Below are 8,877 nucleotides of genomic sequence, written 5' to 3'. Positions count from 1 at the left end.
GCCTATGTTACTGAAACATATGTACCTAAGTGTGTCATTATTAAAGTCATTATTGATCTGAAACCTTTTAACATGTTATTGGTGACATCAGTATGAAATATGAAAAGGTATGTCTTTATAAGTTCAATGGAGAATACAACTAGAACGTTTGGTATAGACTACATTCTTTGTATCGTTGGTACTCATTTGTTGTGTTTAGGGAGTAAGAATGAGTAAACAATATCAACATGGTCCTGGATTTGGTTGTGGTATGTAAAATAGCCTTTTGCTTTTGTCCTGGAAAGATCAGTGTATAAACACTATACACCAATTCTTACATTTGGATAAATGCATGATGTTTGTTCTGTAACCATTAGGTCAAATTCAATTAAAGAATATTTGGGATGTAATGTGGAACACTGCATTGTGATCAAGGCTATGTTGATGATCTGAGCATATACAGCATGATACGTTGGAAATGAAGGAGATGTTAAGTATCATGTACCATAATAAACTACTCATGTTGGTAACGTTAAGTGTCATGTACCATAATAAACTGCTCATGTTGGTAATGTTAAGTGTCATGTACCATAATAAACTGCTCATGTTGGAAATGCTAAGTGTTATGTACCATAATAAACTACTCATGTTGGTAACGTTAAGTATCATGTACCATAATAAACTGCATCATGTTGGTAACGTTAAGTGGCATGTACCATAATAAACTGCTCATGTTGGAAATGTTAAGTATCATGTACCATAATAAACTACTCATGTTGGTAACGTTAAGTATCATGTACCATAATAAACTGCTCATGTTGGTAACGTTAAGTATCATGTACCATAATAAACTACTCATGTTGGTAACGTTAAGTATCATGTACCATAATAAACTACTCATGTTGGTAACGTTAAGTGTCATGTACCATAATAAACTACTCATGTTGGTAACGTTAAGTGTCATGTACCATAATAAACTGCTCATGTTGGTAACGTTAAGTGCCATGTACCATAATAAACTACTCATGTTGGTAACGTTAAGTGGCATGTACCATAATAAACTACTCATGTTGGTAACGTTAAGTGGCATGTACCATAATAAACTGCTCATGTTGGTAACGTTAAGTGCCATGTACCATAATAAACTACTCATGTTGGTAACGTTAAGTATCATGTACCATAATAAACTACTCATGTTGGTAACGTTAAGTGTCATGTACCATAATAAACTACTCATGTTGGTAACGTTAAGTATCATGTACCATAATAAACTGCTCATGTTGGTAACGTTAAGTGGCATGTACCATAATAAACTGCTCATGTTGGAAATGTTAAGTATCATGTACCATAATAAACTACTCATGTTGGTAACGTTAAGTGGCATGTACCATAATAAACTGCTCATGTTGGTAACGTTAAGTGCCATGTACCATAATAAACTACTCATGTTGGTAACGTTAAGTATCATGTACCATAATAAACTACTCATGTTGGTAACGTTAAGTGTCATGTACCATAATAAACTACTCATGTTGGTAACGTTAAGTATCATGTACCATAATAAACTGCTCATGTTGGTAACGTTAAGTGGCATGTACCATAATAAACTGCTCATGTTGGAAATGTTAAGTATCATGTACCATAATAAACTACTCATGTTGGTAACGTTAAGTGTCATGTACCATAATACACTGCTCATGTTGGTAACGTTAAGTATCATGTACCATAATAAACTACTCATGTTGGTAACGTTAAGTATCATGTACCATAATAAACTACTCATGTTGGTAATATTAAGTGTCATGTACCATAATAAACTGCTCATGTTGGTAATGTTAAGTGTCATGTACCATAATAAACTGCTCATGTTGGAAATGTTAAGTGTCATGTACCATAATAAACTGCTCATGTTGGAAATGTTGTGTGTCATGTACCATAATAAACTGCTCATGTTGGAAATGTTAAGTATCATGTACCATAATAAACTACTCATGTTGGTAACGTTAAGTATCATGTACCATAATAAACTACTCATGTTGGTAACGTTAAGTATCATGTACCATAATAAACTACTCATGTTGGTAACGTTAAGTATCATGTACCATAATAAACTACTCATGTTGGTAACGTTAAGTGTCATGTACCATAATAAACTGCTCATGTTGGTAATATTAAGTGTCATGTACCATAATAAACTGCTCATGTTGGTAATGTTAAGTGTCATGTACCATAATAAACTGCTCATGTTGGAAATGTTATGTGTCATGTACCATAATAAACTGCTCATGTTGGAAATGTTAAGTGTCATGTACCATAATAAACTGCTCATGTTGGAAATGCTAAGTGTCATGTACCAAAATAAACTGCTCATGTTGGCAATGTTAAGTGTCATGTACCATAATAAACTGCTCATGTTGGAAATGTTAAGTGTCATGTACCATAATAAACTGCTCATGTTGGAAATGCTAAGTGTCATGTACCAAAATAAACTGCTCATGTTGGTAATGTTAAGTGTTATGTACCATAATAAACTGCTCATGTTGGAAATGTTAAATGTCATGTACCATAATAAACTGCTCATGTTGGAAATGTTAAGTATCATGTACCATAATAAACTGCTCATTTTGGTAACGTTAAGTGTCATGTACCATAATAAACTGCTCATGTTGGAAATGTTAAGTGTCATGTACCATAATAAACTGCTCATGTTGGAAATGTTAAGTGTCATGTACCATAATAAACTGCTCATGTTGGAAATGTTAAGTGTCATGTACCATAATAATCTGCTCATGTTGGAAATGTTAAGTGGCATGTACCATAATAAACTGCTCATGTTGGAAATGTTAAGTGTCATGCACCATAATAAACTGCTCATGTTGGTAATGTTAAGTGTCATGTACCATAATAAACTGCTCATGTTGGAAATGTTAAATGGCATGTACCATAATAAACTGCTCATGTTGGTGACGTTAAGTGTCATGTACCATAATAAACTGCTCATGTTGGAAATGTTAAGTGTCAGTTACAATAATAAACTGCTCATGTTGGTAATGTTAAGTTTCATGTACCATAATAAACTGCTCATGTTGGAAATGTTAAATGTCATGTACCATAATAAACTGCTCGTGTTGGAAATGTTAAATGTTGTGTACCATAATAAACTGCTCATGTTGGAAATGTTAAATGTCATGTACCATTAAAAACTGCTCATGTTGGAAATGTTAAATGTCATGTACCATCAGCTCTGTCTGCTCTTTACGATTAAAATCCCCTAGAGTTGATTGACTCATCCATGCATCACAAGGTGACATCATTTGAATATTGAATATCTAAGGGAAAGTGTGTTTATGCTAGAGATGTCTTGTAGTGGTTGTAGCTCAATCCCCTCTTTCCGCTGATATAAAGGTTATTCCATAACATGGGGCTTATGAAAGCAATCTTTTTCTACACTAGAGGATCCGGACAAGAAAACATTCACGAAATTGTATGTAATACCTCAACATCTGAGCTACAAACTAATAAGTCACCACCATCGAAAGACACATATTACAGGGTTCATAGCCAGCTTCGACTGTTTGGCTCTACGACATCCACAAGCTGAACTCTCTGTCGCAAACGTCCTCATTTCGAAGAGGTCTTCTCACAAAACTGACTGTCCAGACGGAACAGTCAGAGCTACAAACTAAACACGAAGGTGTTGGTTGTTCTGCTCTATGACACACACAAGCTTCAGGGGAGTAGTCTGAAGGTAACCCAATACCGGGTTGAAAAAACAGCTAAATGTGCCACTAATAACATGACCAGATTGCCAGATATAGGACAGTCACTTCAAAACCTTATTCCTTATTATTTATTTTTTTAACTGTCTGTTTTGCCATATACAAATGTGGTATTTAATGTGTTTCTATGGGCTATAGCATTAAAGACTAAATTCAATGTTCAATCAAATCTTTTTTTTATGTATATATTTTTTTTATAACTACAGGCTCCTAAAATTACAAATCAAATGGCTAAATGATCCATTTTATGACCGTCTTAAAACAATTCAATATGTTAGCTTAGTAGATATTGTGATTTAAGGGCTTAGGTAGATCATTGCAGAATAAAACAAGTACACCGACCCATATGTATCTAAAATACATTTTAATCTTGCTTAGATTCACAATTGTTACAATATTTAGATTCTTCAATCGGTTTCCTTTCACTCTTTAAACATACTGTACAATTAATGAAATGTGAAGAAGTGGTCTACATCAAGGCACAAAACACAGCCATGGTCAGGGAAGCTTGTGGGGGCGGAGCTTGATGTAGTCTCCGCCCCCCTGCAGTGTGCTGCTGACACAGGAGAGAGGAGGGGTGGGGACTCAGGGTCAAACTGTACATGTGCTCTAAGCCAAAAACGTGACAGAACCAACTGGCTTGTACAGGGTAATGATCTGGTGAAAATAGACATAACAGAAGTTTGTTCTTTATTTTTTGTTGTAATGTTTTCTAGGTTGTTGTATCTCCTCATGATCATAGAGCAAAGGAATATCGGTAACACAGAGTATGCAAGAGGTATGCAGGAAATCAGTCCTGTAGTTTGAAGGCTGTTTTTTTTAAACAGTGAAGAGTTTCTAGATGTCTGTAGTTGGTTCAGGACAGGATGTATTGTTGTCTCACTAAAGGGCTCATACTCTGCAGGGAGAGAAAATGGAAGGAAATGACTGGTTATCCTCCTTTCTACTGAACTCTAACTCCCAACTTGTATTCATCCATAAGACATAGACCAAATTTAAAGGCCGGCAAAGTTACAAAGAGACTGTCTGAAGAGTACTGAAGTAGAATAGATGTGGAAAGACAGAGGCTTGGGAAAGAGCATTAGAGATACAGTAGAAACAGACAGAGGTTGACCGTCAGAGGCACAGCAGTGGGAAGAGAGAGGAGTGTAGAATGTTGTTATACCATATCCCTGAGGCCTGTTGACACATTCACATAGGTGCTGTCATGGGGCTGTCTCTCCTTCTTCGTCCAAACGCCTTGGAGCCCACGTTGGTGGGGACAAAGTTACTGTTGCCCATTCCTCCTGATCTGTTCAGGAAGTCAGCCAGGCGGTGGGTGACACATGTGGCAGTATTGCACGCACGCTTCTGTGCTGTAACGCTGCTTTTAGGAAAAGAAAGGACAGGTCATACATACCTCTCCTAAATTCAGGATTTATTACAAGATACAAAATGTACAAATTACAATAAAAAGAACAAAGGTAATAAATTACTGTTTTCTGGAGAAAATGTATAATATATATCATCACATTGAAAATAAAGACATTCAGAGATCTAAACAATGAGATTCAGCTCAAACTAGTTATTCAACTTACCTCAAATGTACTGTGAATTTACGTTTACATAGCAAATACACTGGGGCTTCACCAATATTGTTCAAACTGTTGTGAACTATTAAAGATGCTAAAAGGCTTTGTTTCACTTGAATAATTAAGATGGAAAATATGTTCTGGTATAAAAAAATATGTTTATTAAACAAGAACCCTAGTCACGGTTGAAAGAAGCATTGATTAAGATTTTTGGTTTTGATTAAGACTTTGTATATATTGTGAATGATCTGTATAGTAAAGGGATATCATACACCTTAAGATAGGGAAGTGCAACTAAATCCTTATTCACATTCTAAATCTAAAGGATTGGACTCTGCTTTGTACTTATATATTTTATTCTCTGTCAAAAAAGGGTATTTTAACAAAATAAAAAGAGAGCAGTGACATTGCGGGACATCAAGGTTTCTCTGCAGTCGGTCAAGCAAGCAAGATCCACATGCATCAGCAATCATCAGGCTAGGCTGGAACAGAGGGGTCAGGTTAACTAGGGCTGATGGAGGGGAGGACCGCTCAGATTCCATCATATGAGTCTCCATAGCTTGCATAGCGGTTGCTCTCAGGCAAGCTGCGTTTCTTGCCAGGCGTGCCACTTCCCGTGTTGGTGCGGGGGTACGTCTGCAATTTATGCAGCTCTTGGGACAGTTTGCCCAGCACACAGGTGCTGAGGTTGGAGCAACGCTTGGACATGGGTCTATCCAGGCTGTTAGAGAGAGAGACAAACATGCAGAAACAGGCTCATAGTAACCATGGCATGCAGATGCATCCTGCTGTTATCCACATGCTACAGTAATAACACTGTATTCCAACATCATGCATTTCAAAGTCAATTTTTACTTGCATTTATATTAAAATAACAGTTTAAAGTCATGCTATCAAGTCCAACACAGGCAATTGAAAATAGTGTATAGCTATAATGACCTCAGTTACTTAGGCTCATGCGGCAATCCTGTTTATAGCATCGTAGTTAAATTATAACAAACTGCTGTCATGCATCCCATTCCTCTTGCACTAATTCCCATGCTTTCTTCCATTCTTTAGGGTTATTTATCATTTAGCATTCCGCAACAGGCTTTCTCATAAACAATGCTTAAATAATGAATACATTAAAATGAAATGTTCCAAAAACCCATGCATAGATAATCACAGAGAATATATGTTTTAACTATAGATTCCCCTGTTGATGGTTGGGCGATGTCCATACCTCTGTGTCTTTAATAAATACCCATAGCTCTGACTGCTATAGGAGGCAGCAAAGGACTGGCCACATATTAATAAGACATTTGGGGTTATATGTTTTCTTGAATAATAGGAACATGTGTCATCCATATAGTATACACCAAGTAAACCTAGAGAAAATGAAAATGAATGTTGTTAAAAACAAGTTGTGGAGATGAGGAGAGCTGTACCTACCTATTTCCTTCATTGGCTTGTTGCTCCAGTTCCTCTGAAGTCATTTGAACAAACTCCTTGACGATGGCGTTGAGTAGCCTTCGGGCTTCATAGTCAGTTAGCGTGACTTGGTCTGTCATGGACTCTAAACCAGTTCTGAAAACACATAGGCGATTAGGTTGATCAGACTGGAACTGCACCAGCACTTGGTGAAAAATAGTATGACGTAGGTTATGTGAGTTTGCTCCAGCTAAAAGCCATTGACTCATGCTTTAAGGGATACGAGCCAAACTCAAAACAATCTGCTAAAAGTGTTCATTTTAGAGAGCTGACATGTAGCCAACTTAGAGCTTTATGACAAAATCAATATTGTAGTAAGAACGGTGACCAGGGTCTCTCTATCCGGAATATTGAACACCCATGCATTCTACAACCATTTGGAAATATTCTACATGCAATAGCAATCATCTTAGCCTATTACTGTGGCATTAAGTTGGATTGTTTCCAAATGGATAGAAGTGGTTAGGAAGTTATACATAGAATGGCTTTATGAGTCACCGGATTGATTAGATTACGATATCGTAATCCAATTGGATCATTTTACTTAAAAGAGGGCATTTAATGTAACGTATGGTATGGATTTCTGTAATCACATCATGTTATCTGAAAACAAAATAATTTAAATTAGCATGCATAAGATTTATGTGGCTGCCAAGATATATGAAATAACAGAAAGATGGAAGTATCCCAATGGATCAATGGCGTTTCCTTTTGGGATTGCTATAAATGCACATCCCTGTAGTCTATACATACATTTCAGTGACTGACTGGACATTACAGTGTGTATAATGTGCTTTGATCCTCACCTGGCTGGAGCTGCATGTGAGCTGTACATCTGACAAATGACCAGGAAATAGGCAATGAGGAGGGCAGAGAGCTTCATCATAACCATGGTCCCTGCGGTAAAACACATTATATCCACAACCACAGAAACTTGTCTTTAAAAACATTCACATTCCTCTCAAAGCAGAATAGGACAAGCATTTCATTCGGATCAAAACAAACATCTTCGTATGTCCCTACACATGACTTATCGCATGTAAACTCCATCCATCTCAGTTCAGTTGCTCACTGTTCTACTGGGAGTGAAGAAGCTCCCCATCTCACTCTCCCTGTCCCAAAGCATTTTCTTCCCTTCTGCGATGAGACAGTCCTACCAAAGTCCCTAGTTCCCTGCTATCACAGTGAGCCATCTAGTCTCAGTGCTCCCCTCTAACTGAAGAGAAGAGCTGGGCTTGGAGACGCAATACCAGACATTGAGGAGGAAGGCATTAGTGATACTATCTAGATTATGAGTTGGAGCCCCAGCCAGCCAGCCAGCCAGTGGCTCCCACAGGAGCCCATGCATTAGTGGAATGAGCTGTAGTCTAAACCCAGCCACCCTCTCACAATCACTTCATCTACCCTTGAAAAGCCATCTGAACTGCATTTCTCAACAGCATCTCACACAGGGTCAACGGCCTAGGCAAAATTTACGCTATCTCATTCTGTCCCCTCTATCATCACTGGAACATTCTGAAAAATTAGCACAATATCTAATAGCCACAGAAATGACATCCCATCCATGCTAGCCCAATGCATCATGTACACAGAAAATTGGTTTAAATTCTCTACTTACTGTGATTGGTTGTTTTCGTGGACGAACAATGGAATGAGTTGAGGTACTTCAAGTTTTAGACCAACTTGTGAATCTGTTGCACCCTGCTACAATGTCCTGTCTTATATATCTACCACTTGGGTTTCTGTACTGACTAAGTAGTTGTTAAATTATCTAATTTTAGCCAATCAGATTGTTCAGCCCCATCCACTAGCCAATCAGGTACCGTCCAGCGGTTACGACAAACCAGTAAAGACAATAGAACACAAATTACGTCATTGTTCTGTCACAAAATGCTCCATTCACAGAAATCTGCTAGTCATTTGCACCATTTGATATCACAACTTGCATTGAGGACAGGGCCAAATCAGACTGGCAGATACAGAAATCATCCTAAAATAGTTCAAAATATTTTAAAGGTCTAACAATGTTCCATTGCTTTATGTTTTTGAGGAATCAAGAGAATAATTCATCCTCATTG

At 37.4% G+C, this 8,877-nt stretch overlaps 1 protein-coding gene across 5 annotated transcripts; it reads right to left on the bottom strand.

Moving 5' to 3' along the window:
- Window positions 1-4,105: 4,105 nt before the first annotated feature.
- On the bottom strand, window positions 4,106-8,545 carry LOC139575893 (calcitonin-1). 5 transcript variants are annotated; one of them, XM_071401309.1, is made up of 5 exons: window positions 8,418-8,521; window positions 7,606-7,696; window positions 6,761-6,895; window positions 4,924-5,121; window positions 4,106-4,656 (listed from the first exon to the last, which is right to left on the bottom strand). In XM_071401309.1, the coding sequence occupies exons 2-4, from the start codon at window positions 7,689-7,691 to the stop codon at window positions 4,950-4,952; spliced, it is 393 nt and encodes a 130-aa protein (XP_071257410.1). In that variant the 5' UTR covers window positions 7,692-7,696; window positions 8,418-8,521; the 3' UTR covers window positions 4,106-4,656; window positions 4,924-4,949. The 5 variants fall into 5 exon arrangements, with proteins under 5 accessions (XP_071257410.1, XP_071257409.1, XP_071257405.1 ...); XM_071401308.1 differs by lacking the exon at window positions 8,418-8,521 and having other exon boundaries at window positions 4,924-5,124; window positions 7,606-8,017; XM_071401304.1 differs by lacking the exon at window positions 8,418-8,521 and having other exon boundaries at window positions 7,606-7,933.
- Between the last annotated feature and the right edge of the window lie 332 nt (window positions 8,546-8,877).

This window comes from Salvelinus alpinus, chromosome 5 (assembly GCF_045679555.1).
Source record: "Salvelinus alpinus chromosome 5, SLU_Salpinus.1, whole genome shotgun sequence".
Lineage (NCBI taxonomy): Eukaryota > Metazoa > Chordata > Actinopteri > Salmoniformes > Salmonidae > Salvelinus > Salvelinus alpinus.
This window is presented reverse-complemented; position numbering and strand designations above follow the sequence as displayed.

What these genes read in the sequence shown, in the direction of transcription:
- LOC139575893 (XM_071401306.1), bottom strand. Translation starts at nt 7,712, where the DNA reads ATGTGTTTTACCGCAGGGACCATGGTTATGATGAAGCTCTCTGCCCTC. An exon ending in TCACATGCAGCTCCAGCCAG is followed by an intron (nt 6,896 to 7,605) that starts GTGAGGATCAAA and finishes ATGTGTTTTCAG; the next exon opens with AACTGGTTTAGAGTCCATGA. An exon ending in CAAGCCAATGAAGGAAATAG is followed by an intron (nt 6,051 to 6,760) that starts GTAGGTACAGCT and finishes TCTCTCTAACAG; the next exon opens with CCTGGATAGACCCATGTCCA.